This window comes from Terrapene carolina, unplaced genomic scaffold (assembly GCF_002925995.2).
Source record: "Terrapene carolina triunguis isolate 2854851 unplaced genomic scaffold, T_m_triunguis-2.0 Scaffold227, whole genome shotgun sequence".
Classification (NCBI taxonomy): Eukaryota; Metazoa; Chordata; order Testudines; family Emydidae; genus Terrapene; species Terrapene triunguis.
This window is the reverse complement of record NW_020664578.1, coordinates 2,639,077-2,654,397: the sequence shown is the minus strand read 5'-3', so window position 1 is coordinate 2,654,397 and position 15,321 is coordinate 2,639,077. Positions and strand designations below refer to the sequence as shown.

The 15,321-nt window shown below is 56.6% G+C and overlaps 1 protein-coding gene across 1 annotated transcript in view; it reads left to right on the top strand.

Annotated features, from left to right (window-relative positions):
• Positions 1 to 15,321, top strand: part of ITGA10 (integrin subunit alpha 10) — a 51,122-nt gene that overhangs the window by 26,501 nt on the left and 9,300 nt on the right. The window contains exons 7-21 of the mRNA XM_026656285.1: positions 1,210 to 1,358; positions 3,452 to 3,602; positions 4,703 to 4,868; positions 5,427 to 5,500; positions 6,239 to 6,383; positions 7,409 to 7,557; positions 8,686 to 8,829; positions 9,358 to 9,561; positions 11,084 to 11,214; positions 11,677 to 11,843; positions 11,931 to 12,073; positions 13,235 to 13,345; positions 14,186 to 14,271; positions 14,665 to 14,806; positions 15,159 to 15,251. Coding sequence (XP_026512070.1) covers positions 1,210 to 1,358; positions 3,452 to 3,602; positions 4,703 to 4,868; positions 5,427 to 5,500; positions 6,239 to 6,383; positions 7,409 to 7,557; positions 8,686 to 8,829; positions 9,358 to 9,561; positions 11,084 to 11,214; positions 11,677 to 11,843; positions 11,931 to 12,073; positions 13,235 to 13,345; positions 14,186 to 14,271; positions 14,665 to 14,806; positions 15,159 to 15,251 — 2,055 coding nt within the window. The remainder of the gene's footprint in view (positions 1 to 1,209; positions 1,359 to 3,451; positions 3,603 to 4,702; positions 4,869 to 5,426; positions 5,501 to 6,238; positions 6,384 to 7,408; positions 7,558 to 8,685; positions 8,830 to 9,357; positions 9,562 to 11,083; positions 11,215 to 11,676; positions 11,844 to 11,930; positions 12,074 to 13,234; positions 13,346 to 14,185; positions 14,272 to 14,664; positions 14,807 to 15,158; positions 15,252 to 15,321) is intronic.

Here is a 15,321-nt window from a genome sequence, read left to right as displayed (position 1 = left end):
AACCTCATTCAAGGCCGGGTGTCCTAGAGTCACCCAAGCAAAAGCCAGCGTTGTTATTGCTAGCTCAGCTCCCATCCACCTACGGAAGGGACCGCGATGCCACGGATTTCCCCCCCTCCCGTTGGGGTGTTGGACAGACGCCTGCCCCGTGTTAGCTCCCTGCACACAGATCTTCCAATCCGCCCCTAGCGAGCACTTGGAGTCTGACTGCGCGTCCCCTCTGCCCCCTTTGCTCTTCGCTGCTCTAGTACGTTAACCAAAGGAGAGAGGATTTCCTCTGGCTGGAGGATTCGATGCTCATGAGAGAGGCAAACAATGCAGCGGCCCGTCTGGGATACACGCCCAGACCGGTCTGCAACCTCGCACCTGAACTAATCAGACTGATGACATGTTTGCCCCTTTGGCCTGTGCAGTTAGCCAGTGTTCTGGGCCGTGCAGGGCGGGTTCTGTCAGGATAAAAATTCAGTGCTACGAGTCAGAGCTATCCTTGTTTCTTCACAAAAATATGTCCACAGAGTCTGTCTTCCATTCTCAAGCATGGCAGAAACAAACAGCTGGCAGTTTCCTTGCTCAGACTATGCCACGTCTGCCCCTCCTGTGAGCTCTGTGCCCAACAAGCTTTGTCTCATCTTTCCCTCCAAATCACGCTCACAACTGCTTCTCCTGACTTCCTGCTGCCTCTCACCCCCACAGCCAATCTCTCTCTCTCTCTCACACACACACACACACACACACACACACACACAGAGTTAGATAAAAACATAAATATTCCTGCTGGAAGGTTGCAATGTAACATGACTTTATTGCTTAGAATTGAAAACAATAACCCCAAAACAGAGACAGACAAAACAGGCTGCTCCCTAATGCAGTGACACATGACTGACCCCACCTTGGTGTAAGTGGGATCTTTTCAAACTGGCTGCCTGCTGTGCTGACTGACTCTGCTCCCACACTTTGCTACAGAGCCCTCTAGGGTGCAAGTAGGAAACACCCCCCGCCCCCGGCCGCTCTTAGCTTGCAATTCCAACACAGTCCTCAATACACCAGCAAGTGGAAGGTCAACTGACTTGCTGAAGGCCATGGACTGAGCCCTTGTCTCTCGAATCCCAATCCACTGCCCTCCCTTCCTACCCCAGCCTTCACATGCAGAAGGGATAACTTCGCACCGAGCTGCCTGTGGCACCACTGAACGTGCCACCTCTGTTATAGGTGGGGGTGCTGCAGTACGGGGAGAAAGCTGTCCACGAATGGACCCTCCAGGATTACCAGACAGCGGAAGAAGTGGTGGAGGCGGCGAAGAACATCAGCCGGCAGGAGGGCCGGGAGACTCGCACGGCGTTCGCTATCCACAAGGCCTGGTACGGGGAGTGGTGGGAGGGATTTCTCATGGGAGCTGGGTATGTGGATTTTTAACTGTGGTCTCCGCACTTCTTAGCTGCTTAAGTGCCATATCCATTCTGGGGTGAATTTCCAGGAGCAGAAAGTTCCTAGATACCCTGTTCTCATGGTATTTCCTCCCCAGGCAGACCCAGAGAAAAGGGGGCCTCTTGCAGGGAGATGATGGCAAAGTATCTTGGTGCTTATACAGCTCTGGGATCCCAACACCCGGCACAAACTGTGTGTGGTTGACGCCACCGAAATGCAGCCAGTTCAGGGGTGGAGAACAACTGTTAACAACCCAGCACAACAGTGTGGGGAAGGAGAAATGCAGCCCAGGAAGGGCAAGTCCTCGCTCATCTCTTAAGTGCCTTAGGTTTGTTAAGACAGGAATTTAGTTTTTAAGACTCCTCTAGCAGATGCCGACACACTGAACCTCAGGCATCGCAAGTGCGTGGCCTTTGGACGGCACGGCTCACAGAGCTCTCTTCCAGCCCAAAAGCTAACCCTGTGCATCCTCTGAGGTCTTCTTTGCTCCTTGCTGATCAGGATCAACAAACTCACCGGGCTGCCCGTAACTGACTCTGTGGAGCCCAGGAAAGGAAGTGGGTGTAGAACTCAGACTCGGAGGAGTCTGTGTGGGCAGAGATTTCGTTAAAGGGACAGCTGGTCCTGTGGCTCGCGCTAATGGCGCCAGGGCGAAGTGCCCGAGGCGAGAGCAAGAGGCAGCACAGTTTGTAGCAGGGCTGCAGTGCCAGGCCTCTCGGGAGCTGAGACTGGCCCTGAGGAAAGCTGGTGGGAGGCTGGTCATGGGAGCGCTGTTCCCAACTGGAGAGGAGATGGTGGCTACTGAGAGGATGAGTACTACTCCTCTGGGATGGGGGAGACCCAGGTTCAAGCCCCTGCTTGGTTCCCTGCATGACCTTGGTCAAGTTACTTAGCAGCTCTGTGCCTCAGTTTCCCCAGCTGTAAGGTGGAGATAATAGCCTGCTCTGCCTCCCAGGAGGCTGGGGAGGATGAATCTGTTAAAGATTGGGAGGGGATCGGGGATTATGGGACGGGGGGGGCGGGGGGTGTAGAAGAACCTTTGGTACAGATTCCCAGGGATCAGCCTATGAAAATGTGCTCTTACCCCGTCCTCTAGGACGAGACGTGACTGAAGCCCCGTGCATGCCAGGAGCACTTTGCCCTGGGTAGCTAGATCAGTATCTTATACCAGCAACGCTCGCCTAGTGTAGACATGGCTTGTATCGGTAAAGCTGTACTTTTGCTAGTACGGTTGTTATCAGGGCGAACAGGCGGCAATTGTACCAGCTCCCCGAGAGCGGGGGGAGCCCAAAACATCAGTAATGTCTGAGTAAATTAACTACTGATCTCTCCAGAAATAACGGGGGTGGGGCTCCAGCGAACATGACGTCCCGGGGCCCCAAATTTCTCTCCACCGGCCTGGTTATTATTCCACATCCTCTCCCCTTCCCTGAACGGAGCAAACTGCAGTGGCCAAAGTGCAGTTTTGCTGGCGTAAGCTGTGTCTGCCACGAGGGTACTTGCCAGCACAACTGGGTCAGTCGGGGGAATCACACCTCCGGACCGACAGAGCCTCATCTGCAGTGCAGAGCTGGCCTGAAGGTGGGTTTGTGGAAGAAGAGCTGTATGCTGCTAAGTGGAAATGAAATCTGGGTCTCAGCCCGGTTCAAGCATGGCGCAGAAGGCATCGGACTGGGGCTCCGGAGACTTAGGCTTTATGCCCAGCTGTGCCACTGACCAGCTGGAGGACCCTGGGTGAGTTTCTTCCTGTCCCTGTGCCTCAGTTTCCCCTCTCGCCTTTTGTCTGTTCTTTTTGGATTGTAAGCTTGTCAGGGCAGGGCGCTCGCTGGGGGTTTGTACAGCCCCTAGCACGGTGGGGTCCACCACCACAATTGGTCCACTCACTGGCAGCCTGAATGGGCCCTGGAGGCTGAACCTCTTCTGCACCTTATAGGGCAGGGTTAGGAATTGGGCCTCTCACAGCGTGTGACCCTGCCTCAGCCAGGGCTAGAACCTCATTCTGTGTCTTCTCCCTCTGTTGTGGCAGCTCAGAGGCCTTCAGCCCGGAGAGTGGGGGCCGGGAAGGAGCCACCAAACTCATGATCGTGGTGACCGACGGCGAGTCCCACGACGGGGATGAGCTGCCAGAGGCCCTGGCTGAATGTGAGAAACGCAACATCACGCGCTATGCTATCGCGGTGAGTGGGCAGCGCCCAGGGACTCAATGTGGCTGGGGCATGGGCTAGTGCTGTGTGACTGCGCCAGCCCGGCTTGTCTGATTCTCATGCTCTGGACTGGTTGATGGTGATGGGGAATTTTATCCGGGGAAACCTCCCTTCTTTTCCTGAGTCAACTCTTATCACTATGGGAGCCTGACCTGTGGAGGAGATCAGGGACATGAGGGACCTGAACTACATTTCCCATGTTGCACCATGACCAGGGACTCCCATGATGCAACTTCTGCCTCCAAGAGAAAGACTGTGGTGCATCATGGGAGATGTAGTCCACCCAGAGACTGCCAGCCAATAAATGGGCTTGGCCAAACTCAATTTTTAGTTTTTATACTTTCAACGGATAATAACAATATTTGTTTTGAAGCACTTTTTCAATTTTTAGCCATTTAAATGTTCACAGTTGTGGACATTGGGAGGGGTCAGACAACATGGGGGTCAGGCAATTATTATTTAATGACCTGGAGATTGAAAAAGTGACAGCTTTATAAAGATTAAAACACAAATTGTCAATGTCACATCTCAAACTATACAAAGTAAATAGCCCTAAATCTACTCTAATAAGTTCTCAAGCAACATTTTTCTTACTTTGCCCATCTGTAAATTTCAATTATTCTCAATGGAAATATTTTTTTCTTGGTTTGTGTGTTTTCGGGGAAGTCAACATTTAACATTTACCCACTAAAAAGCGAATCCTTCCAAACCTACCTATAGAGGAGCAGGAGGCAGCCAAACTACATTTCCCATGTTGCACCATGGCCAAACACTCCCATGGTGCAACTGCTGCCTCGAAGAGGGTAGACTGGTGCATCTTGGGAGATGTAGTCCAACCAGTGACCCTGGCCTATAGAGGAGAATGGGAGCAAGAGGCAGCTGAACTACAGTTCCCAAGAGGCACTGTGGTGGCAATTTCCAAATTGAAATTTTCCACTGGGAGAGGGGGAAAAACATATTTTCCAACCAGCTCACGTTGAGGGGCTCTTGCCCGACCCCTTTAGAGTGTGCCATGTTAGACAGTGAGTAACCAGCTGAAGGTGACACAGTCCTTAACAGCCCTGGCTTCTCAGGTCCTAGGTCACTACATGCGCCGACAGCAGGATCCCCACTCCTTCATCAGCGAAATCAAGTACATCGCCAGCGACCCCGATGAGAAATACTTCTTCAATGTGAGCGACGAGGCGGCCCTGAACGACATTGTGGACGCCTTAGGGGACAGGATCTTCAGCCTCGAAGGTAACTGCGTTTGGCTGATCGGGGCAGCAGCGGAGTCCCAGGGGCCGGGACCTGGGGCTGGCAGCCAGGACTGGGCCCGGCAGCAGAGCCCCCCAGGTGTGGGGCCAGCAGCTGGGAGCAGGGCCGGCAGTGGAGCCCCCGGGAGCGGGGCCGGCAGCCGGGATCCCGCACAAAACGTGGGGGTGCTGCAGCACCCCCTGCATCCGTAGTTTCCACGCCTATGCTCGTGGGTTCTGTTTCGTTAGCAATCAGAGATGCTGCCAGTAGCGTAGGAGAAAACAGAACTTTTATACTATGCGCTGAGAGGCCAGTGTCACACCTGAGCCTTTCCTGACCTCCTTCTCCCACACCAAGCTAGGTCCTCCCTGAAACATGGACCCTCTTGCTCCAGTTCCCCCTTAGCATCCTACAGAGCTAAGCGGCCATTCCTGGCCCTGCATCCTGTTAGAGGATCCAGGACAAATGTGAGAGTTCATAGCGGAATGTCCCTGGCCATCTTCCTGTGCTGTGTTACCCGAAATGATGCTGATTTTTTCTCTCTCTCCCCCTCCCCACCAGGGACTCATGGATATAATGAAAGCTCCTTTGAGCTGGAGATGTCCCAGATTGGCTTCTCAACCCACCTGTTGGAGGTAAGGCTGCTGCTCGTTGGCTTAATTTAATATGGAGATATACCTATCTCATAGAGCTGGAAGGGACCTTGAAAGGTGGTCAAGTCCAGTCCCCTGCCTTCACTAGCAGGACCAAGTACCATCCCTGACGGATTTTTGCCCCAGATCCCTAAATGCCCCCCTCAAGGATTGAACTCACAACCCTGCGTTTAGCAGGCCAATGCTCAAACCAGTGAGCTATCCCTACCCCCCCCAAGGTAGGGCTAGAAAGGGGCTCAAAATCATGTCCTCCATCCCTTTGCAATGAGGCAGATTAAATTAACCTCCCACTGTGCTCGGTGCTGTACGTTCAAAGGCTATCCCTGTCCTTGGAGGCCTTGCCATCTAAATAGATGAGTCAAAGGTGAAACAGGAGCAGAGAGAGGGGAAGGGACCTGCCCAAGGTCACCCAGAGAACCCAGGCCACCTGAGGCCTAGTCAGGTGTCCCACTACCGGACCATGTCGTCTCCTTATATCAGTCATTGCCTGCTTCTGTTACGAGGGACTTCTCTAGAAAGCAATTGCAGAAGTGGGAAGTTATCCTAATAGCCTCTCCACTCTGTGCCTCAGAATCCCCTTTCCACTGAGGAACAGCACAAGGAACTGACTGTCTTCCAGGGGGACCTGCAAAGGGGAACGTAAATTGGGCTCGTAGCCAAGGGATTGGCGTAACAGAAACATCACGGTTTCCCATCTTCTCTCCTCCATGCCCCTGCCAGGACGGGATCCTCTTTGGCACCGTGGGGGCGTATGACTGGGATGGCGCCGTCCTCAAGGAGAGCAGACACGGCCGGGTCATCCCGCCCAGGAAAGCCTTCGAGAAGGAGTTTCCGCTGGAGCTGAAGAACCACGCGGCCTACCTAGGTGAGGTGGCGCCGTCGGAACGAGCCCTCTTCTCCCGGGACTGAGTAGCCTTGGGATTCTAGTGTCCCGCCTCTCGTTATCATGTGACCTTTGGGGGAGGAGCCAAGCGCCTAGGGCACATGGGTTAGAAATGTCTCATGGGCTGCAGGGCGTGGAATGTCTCGAGGGATCAATAACGGGCTGTAGATCCCGTCTCCTCTAGGTCGCCCGGCTCAACACAAGGGCCAGATTTCCCAAGGGGGTTAGGTGCCTGACTCATGTAGATGCCCTTGCAAATCCCTGTCTGCATCTTTAGGTGCCTAAATGGCTTTGAAAACCTGGCCCTAAGCTGGTGGGATTGATTACTTGTATTGTGGAGGCGCCTGGGAGCCCCAGTCATGGGGCAGGACCCCCTGGTGCTGGGTTCTGAACAAACGGAACAAAAGGACAATCCCGGCTGGGTCTGGAAGCCAGTGTTATCTGCCAGCTGGCTTCTGTGACACGAGTGGGTGAGGTACCAGCCCCGATAGGCATGTGCCCCATGGCTGCCCGTACCCCAGTTCTGTCCAAATCAGGATGGCCCAGGAAAATCTGGGCTGGGGGGAACAACGCACGGGAACCACATCTCTCCCTGGGCCCCGGAGGAAAAGGAGAGCTGGCTGGCTCTAGAAGACTAGGCCAGGGAATAATTCTGTGCCTTTAGTCACTGTATTGTTAATTTCTTTTCATTTGCATTGAGGTGGCACCTTTCCGCCCCCCACGGTGCAAGGCGCTGTACAAACACAGACCAAAGAAACAGTCCCTGCCCCATTCTTCTCTCTCTGGAAGGGTTGTCTTCAGACTAACGCCCCTGGAGGCAGCGCCACAGATCAGTAAAACCCACTTCTCTGTGTCAGCCAACCAAACCCCAAAGCTGGCCAACTGCCTGCCCCCCCGTCCCAGGAACCCACGGCCTGCCCCATAGAACAGCTCTGATGTTCTCTGCAGCGTAGAGCGTCTCGGGGTGCCAGAGGCAGAGCTGACGGGGTCCCCTCTCTCCGTGACAGGTTACGCTGTCTCCTCGGTCCGGCTCCGGAACGGGAAATGTCTCTACGTGGCGGGGGCACCGCGCTTTAAGCACAAGGGGAAGGTTATCCTGTTCGAGATGAGCAACAGCGGGCGCGTGGTCATATCCCAGGCCCTCACTGGGGAGCAGGTAGGGGCCGGGCAGGCAGCGTGGGGTTGGGCTGAGCCGGTCTCTCTAGAAAGACCCCTCAGGGTCAATCTCTGCTCCTCTGTGAATCCAGAGCCTGTGGCATCGGGGATGGGTTACGGGAGCCGGGCGGAAAGCGCGGGCTGTTCGAACCGGGCAGGAGACAGTTTTCCCAGCCCGGGAATATTTCTGAGAGTTCGACATTTTTTCCCCATCTCGAACTGGGATGAAAATTTGAAAATCGCCAGAAACCTGCCAATTCCCTCCTTCCGGGGCCATCCAAACATTTCCTTTCAGTTTTGCCCTCCACCCCAGTTTCTTTCCACTCTAATCAGCTTCAATGTCAAACTGAAAAGCCACTTGGCATTGGAAAGCTGGCAAAGGCCAGCCTGTGGCTGGGCGAATGCTGACCCTCCCCCCCTCAAGCTTTTTCGAGTCCGATTTCCTCGAGCCCGACCCTGCTTCGGGATCAGGTTTTTGGGGTTGGGTGAATCTGCATTTTTCCAGGAAAAAAAGCATTCGGTGAAAAATTCCGACCGTGCACAATTGCACGTGCGAGCGTATAAAAAAAGGGGATCGCCCCGGCCGTGGTGACGCGTCAGTCGGAATTATACACCCCTTCCTGCCCCCGTTAATGCCAGATACATGGAGCTGACTTCTCCTGAGGGTATAGATACAGCGTGCTCTGGGTAGTCCTGGCTCTGGTAAAGTTACACACAGTGTCACCTAGTGGCTGAACATTATAGTGCAGTTTTCCATTCCATTCCACCACCCGTTATCTCCTGATGAGGGCGGGTTAGTTTGGGGTTTTGTCTACATGAGCAAGTGGAACTGGTTTAACTGATTTGCTTTAAGCCGATTTCAGCTAAATCTGTGCGAACCCATTTTGGCTCAGAATCAACCAAAGTTAAACCAGTTTATGTCTGGCTTAACAGAGCGTCTACACGGCTCTGGCACCGGTTCCAGCTTCAGTTAATTCAGCGCCAATTGTTAAATCGAGGCCACGTCTGGGTGTAGACAAGACCTGAGCAGTGCAGAGAGCAAGGCTGGCACTGAGCATGCTGGGGAGGCAGGAAGAGGAGGGCTCGCTGCCTCCTGATGCCCCAACCCCCAAATCTACCCTCTTTGCAGATCGGCTCGTACTTCGGCAGCGAAGTGTGTCCTGTGGATGTGAACGGGGACGGAATCACGGACGTCCTGCTGGTCGCCGCCCCAATGTACCTGGGAGATCAGAGCAAAGAAACAGGCCGGGTCTATATCTACAAAGTGGGCCAGGTAAATTACAGCGCCCACCCTACCTTTCTCCCTGGGCGGGTGGGGTATTTGTGCATATAAGGAACATGCTGTCTGATTTGCAAGTGGGGGGAACGGGAATGCAAGCCTGCAGCGGGGAAAGAGAAGCCATGCGTCTGGTTCCTGGAGCTGAGACAGACCCCACCCTTCTCCCCGCAAACAAACACGCTCTCTGCTGAAGTTCTGCTCCTGCACCGTACCCCTGGATGTCGGCAGGGGGGATTGAACCTGGGGCCTCTGGATTTTAAAACACGTCCTGAGCTAAAAGACCAGCTCTGGTAGCAGGCTCATGGGCCTCTAGATGTGGTGGGGCGGGGGAAGGCAGGACAGAGAAGGTGTGGCTAACTCTTGGCTGCGGGAAAGTAGTAGGCTGTTGTAGGGCTAGCCACAAGAGGGTGACATGATCAAAGGCTCCCGGTAGACATGGCCAGGGACCTGGCAGGTGCAGAGAGAGGCTGAATCTGGCTTGGAGGGTGATAAGGCCCTTTCACTTCCTTCCCCGCATCCCAGCGGCTGCTGATGTTCAACGGGACCCTGCATGCTGAAAAGAAGCCCCAGGACTCCCGCTTCGGTTACTCCCTGGCGGCCGTGCCCGACCTCAACCACGACGGCTTTAACGACGTGGTGGTGGGAGCGCCCCTGGAGGACGGCCACCGGGGGGCCGTGTACGTTTACCATGGCTCCCGGGGCACCATCCTGCCACAGTACCAGCAGGTCAGTCACTTGGGTGTCCGAGAGCATGGCGTGCCTGGCCTACAGAAATAGCCCAGCCCTGTTAAGGAGGATTTAGATCCAGACACTTGTATGGATCCTAAAACCAATCCTTCCATTACACTAGGACCTATTGTAAACAAGTGGGTTAACTGCTGTTAATAATGGATGGATAATGTCATGCCAGGTTTACAGCTATCTCTAGCCCCTGAGGAGCTCAAAGTGCTTCGTTAATGTTAATTCATTAAAGTCTTTTTGCCCCTTATCCCCAAGTGAGCTGGGTAATGTTCACCCCTATTTTCCAGATGGGGAAACTGAGGCACGGGGGCGGGGCAGTGACGTGCCCCAAGTCATAGCCTGAGTCAGTGGCAGGGGTGGCAGTTCTGACTCCTGGCGCCCGCCCCCCTCTACTTCCCTCCTGGTACTGGGAACAGAATCCAAGAGTCCTGACTCCCAGCCCCCACCAGCTCTAACCACTAGACCCTCCCTCCACCCACCTGCCACAGTGCCCCTCACCAAGCACCCTTTCTCCAATTCCCAGGAAACCATCCCGCGTTCAATATCTGGGCCCAGATGCTCAAGAGTATTTAGGCTCCTAATTCTTCTTGATTTCCATAGGCGAGGAGCTGAGCCCTGGCTGTAGGGGTCCCACTCGGGCACCCACCGCATGGGGAGCCGATGGGGGAGGAATTAGCCAGCCCCAACTTTGCAGGGTGGCCTTAGGCGTGAGGGCTGAATAAAGACCCAAGGGGTTTTGTTTGTGGCTGGGCTGCCCCCTGGTGGCAGATGGCACCAAAATCCTCTCGACTCACTCGCTTGCCCCTTGAGGTGCAGAAGGATTTTCCTGCGCTCAGATTCAGCACAGAGGCGGGTTGGGGGGGTTGCCCATCATGCGGACGCCTGTCTGGTCCAGCGAGGCAGTTTTTGGGTGTCCCAGGAGGTGACTATGTCCCCTCGCCCAGGGGAAGAGACAGGGGGGTTAGAAACACCAACAGCGATTCTTCCCCGCTGGCCAGGCAGAGACTCTGGGATCTCCCGGCTGGAGCTCTTGGGGAGGACGGTGGGTGGGCTTAAAGCTACCTTTGGGGGGCTCTGGGTGCTGGTCCAGTGCCTGGCACAAGTCAGAGCAGCCTGGATCTCCCTGAACGCCTTGCTGGCTCCCCAGGGGGCTGGCGCTAATGGGCCTTGGGGTGTTGTTATTACTACACTGGAACGCCCAGAAGGTAGAGCCCCATTGTGCTGGGCGCTGCACGGACACCGAGTATGAGATGCTCCCTGCCCCAAACAGCCTGCCAGACAAAGCATGGGTGGGGAAACTGAGGCACAGAACCGGACAGTGGCTTGCCCCAGATCACCCAGTTGGTTAGTGGCAGAGCTGGGAATAGAATCCAGGCCCCCTGAGTCCCCATCCAGTGCTCTAACCACTAGGCCACGCTGCCTCTTGGGAGAATGAGTTAAACCTGGCTGTGCCTGTGGAGCCCGGGCCGTTGTTCCACCGGTGACTAACTCCCCACTTACCCACCAGCGGATCGAAGCCTCGTCCCTCCACTCGAGTCTGAGCTACTTCGGCCGCAGCGTGGACGGGCAGATGGACCTGGACGGGGACGAGCTGGTAGACTTGGCCGTCGGGGCCCAGGGAGCCGCCGTGGTGTTGCGGTGAGTCGCTCCCTCCCGCCGCGGAGGGGCCGAGCGGGACAGGTGGTGAATGTGTCGGACTAGCCGATGGCCGTGGCGCTTCTCAAAGGAGCTCAGGGTCGTTATCCCCATTGTACAGATGGGGAAACTGAGGCACGGAGAGGGGGAAGTCACTTGCCTGAGGTCGCCCAGCGGCAGGGCTGGGCAATAGAACACAGGTCTACCGAGGCTCAGCCTAGTGCGCTAACCACTAGGCCACACTGCCTTAGCTAATGCAGGGCAGGAGGCATGGAGGGTGGAGGGAGGCCCCCAGTGCAGGGGTGTCTTGTGGGGGGGGCAGAGTGTCCAGTTCTAGCTTCCCCGTGCGCTAGTTTCCCCTGCGGCTGGACAAACAGCTGCAGAGGGAGGGCAGAGCTGGCCCCGGTGGGAGGCCGGGGCGCCCTAGGGAACCAGTGTCTTGAACATGTGGTCCCCGGGGGCCAGGTCGCGGAGGATCGTCCAGGTCAACGCCTCGCTGGCCGTCAACCCCGCCTCCATCAACGTGCTGCAGAAGAACTGCCAGCGGCACGGCAAGGACTCTGTATGCGTCACGGCCACCGTCTGCTTCCGCGCCACCTCCAGGTCCCCGGGCCGGGGGGACCGGCATTTCGGTGAGTGCCGCGGGGCCCCGGGGCCCGCCACCGGCTTGGGACGCGGTGCCGGGACTCCGGCGTGACTCCTCCCCCTTGTCGGCGCAGGGATCAAGTACAGCGTGTCTCTGGACGACAGGAAGTTCGGCGCCAGGGCCGTGTTCGACGACACCTCCCAGAAGCTGGTGCAGAAGCGGCTCCGAGCCAGCGTGGGCAGGGCAGCCTGCGAGCCGCTCCCCTTCCACGTGATCGTGAGTACGGGGGGCGCTCTGGGAGGGGAGAGATGAAGCATCCTGCCTCCTGCTGTACAGCATCAGTATTACAACAGCACCCAGCGGCCCCGCTGCTGCACACGGACCCTGAGGCTACGCTGCCCTGCAAGCAGAGGTGTTATCTGCCGGCAAACATGGGCTGGCAGGTCAAGCGCATACTCAGGGACCTGGCAGTGGCTTCATTGCTCTTGGTACCCGAGCCGGCTAAGGTACAGGTCCGTCTGCCCGTGCTGCAGTCACGCCACTGAGTGCAGCGTCGACGGACCCATAGCGAGAGACGGTCCCTGCCCTTTTAAGAGCTGGCGGTCGAAAGAGTGGGAGGGGAAACGGAGGCACAGAGCGGGGAAGCATCTTGCTCCAGGTCTCCTGAGTCCTCGCCCAGTGCTCTACCCACTAGACCACACTGCCTCCCTTAGGACTGCCTGATCCTTCTTGCTCTATGTGCCATTGCCCAATTGGGGGGGAGGGGGCGCTGTCCTGCCCCCCGGGATCAAAGCATTTTGTCCTATTTGGGTTTCCTCCCGCGACTGATCCCATCTTTGAGCTACCTGGCCCGGGATTATTTATTGACTTGTTCTTGATTTACACTTAAAATAATCACGAGGCCCAGCTTAGGCTCCAGGTCCGTTAGCATAATGAATTTATGCAGTAAATACAATTAAACGTAAGCGTCAGCAGCCCGGAAATCATCCGTGTCACAGGGGCTCAGCCAGCCACCAACCCTCCTGATTCTGCTCCAGAACACCGCTCCAAGCTCCCAAGTTCCAGGCTCCCAGCGAATGCCAGGCCAGCCGCCCCTTCTTTTATAACAAGGGGGACCCAGCTTGGGGAGTACAGTCCGGGGAGAGAAGGGCCAGTCCCAGGCCACTTAGGGATCTGTAAGTCACGTCACCTCCAGTTATATGGATCCCACCACTGGCCTAGCTAAGCTACCCTGCCTCCAGCTATGGCTAATATCGGATGCTTCAGAGGAAGGTGACCCCCTCAATCCCATAATGCCCCGGGGAAGTGTTTCCATACCCTCTTGCCGAAGCATGGGGTCCAGCGGGTCTCCAGCAAAGCTGGCATCCTTCCCGGGGGACGGTGGGTGGCTAAGGAATCCCGTCTCGAAAGCTAGCCTAGGTTCCTTCCTCCCGGCAGGACACGACGGACTACCTGAGGCCGGTCAGCATGACGGTGAAGTTTGCCCTGAGCGATTCTGACCCGGGCCCCGTGCTGGATGAGAGATCGTCCACCACTGTTAAGAAGCTGGTGAGCACTCGGCCTGTCCCTTTGCTCCGGGTCATTAACAAGCCGCTGCGCTCCTGGGTGGCCGGGATCCCACCTCCTGGGATTGGGAGCTGGGCAAGGCTTTGGATACGGCCACTTTGAACCTTGCTTCCCCTTGTCCCCCTTCTCTGCAGTTGGCACCTGCCTTGGGGGCTGGATAGCACCTCCTGTAGACAGCAGAAAGGGGCGGGGGTTGCCTCCAAAAACACGGAGAGATGTGGAGGATGAAACTAACATCGGAAGATGCCCTTGGGAAATGGATCCCAGTAGCCTGTGGGCTCTTCCAGACTTGTGCCTATGGTTCTAGACTGGGTGGATGGGTGGTTCTAGATTCTCTGTTGGTGTTTGTGGTTCTAGACTGGGTGGGTGGTTCTAGACTCTCTGTTGGGGGGGCCTGCAGTTCTAGACTCTGGCTATGTCTTGGTGTGGTTCGAAAGCCAGTCATCTAGTCTCCTGTGAGTTGTAATACTTGGGTCTATATTCAGCGGCAGGGTTGAGTGTGCGGGTGCTGGGCGGGTCCGGCCGGTGACACAGAGGAGCTCAGACAAGATGATCCCTTCTGGCCTTAAACTCTATGGCTCAGAGCATTCCCCATGCGTCTCCCAACTGCCCCGCCGCTGAAGGCTCTGCGGGAGGAAGAGGATGGGGAAGACTGAGCTGGGTGGGGCAAAATGTGTGAGGTGGAATCCTTGTCATCTACTCTGGCCACAGCTGCCTTGCAGACAGCCTCCCCGCCCCACACTGACTTCGGATAACAGCCCAGCGCCTCCCGCTGAGCCGTAGCCTGTTGGTGGCCAACAGTGACCCCTCCGTTGCTTTCAGATCCCCTTCTTCAAGGACTGCGGCGAGGACAATGAGTGCGTCACGGACCTGGTGCTCCAGGCTAGCACGGATCTCGCCGGCTCCAGGTATGGGCAGCCCCGGGAACGGAGCGGCCTGGAGTCTATTCCCTGCTCTGCCACCGACTTGCAGGGGCCCTTGGCCCAGCCACTGTCTGCTCTGAGCCTGGCTTCCCCCGAGACGCGGGGAGCTTTGCAAGCCCTAGCGGATGCATGGCGATGGATGCAGAACACTGTGGCCCTTTGTCTCCCTCTAGAGGCCAGTCTGTGTATAGAGTGTGGTCAGTCTCAGCCAGCGGATGAGCTCTCCAGCTGAGGTAGCAGGGGCTTTAGATCCCGAGGTTGCGGGTTCAGGCCTCGCCCCAGGCGTGTCTCACTGCCCCAGGACGGACGGTGCAGCAGCCGCCCGGCCAAAGCTGCCCCCAATCTGATGCTGAATCATCGCCTCCTTTCCCGCTTCAGGCAGAAGCCTCACGTTATCCGCAAGGGGAAGAGGAAGGTTCTGGTGGACGTGGTCTTGGAGAACAAGAAGGAAAACGCCTACAACGCCAGCCTGAAGTTCTGGTTCTCCAAAAACCTCCACTTCGCCAGCCTCTCGCTCAAGGTGGGTCGCTCGCTGGGAGCCAGGGCTGGAGGCGGGGGAGCTGCGGGGAAGGGCTGGCACGTTGCAGAGAGCAGTGCCCAGAAGTGAGGCTGGACTGGAGCACTGGTTCTTCCAGTCCGGTACGCGCCTCCTGCCTGTGCGAGGTATGGGGACGGGCCCATCTGGTCCGGCTAGATGCCTGGACCCAGCCTCACGCCACCCCATGTGACTGGACTGCGACAGAGGGGTTGGCTAAAGCAGTTTAGTGCACGGGGGACAGGGGCCGTGATCCGCCTCTCCTGCCAGGCAGGGTAAAGCCCCATTGCTGGATGGAGGTGAGCATGGATAGTGAAGGGCTCGTCTGCTCCCGCAGGGGGAAACCCAGGTGAAGGTTGAATGCGCGGCCCACTCCCCGCACACCCGCGCCTGCAGCGTGAGCTACCCCGTCTTCAGGTCCCTGGCAAAGGTGAGTCCGGCCGAAGCCCTTATTGTCTTGGCTCTGAGTGAATTCGTACTGCTGGTTAAAGGGCCGGGAG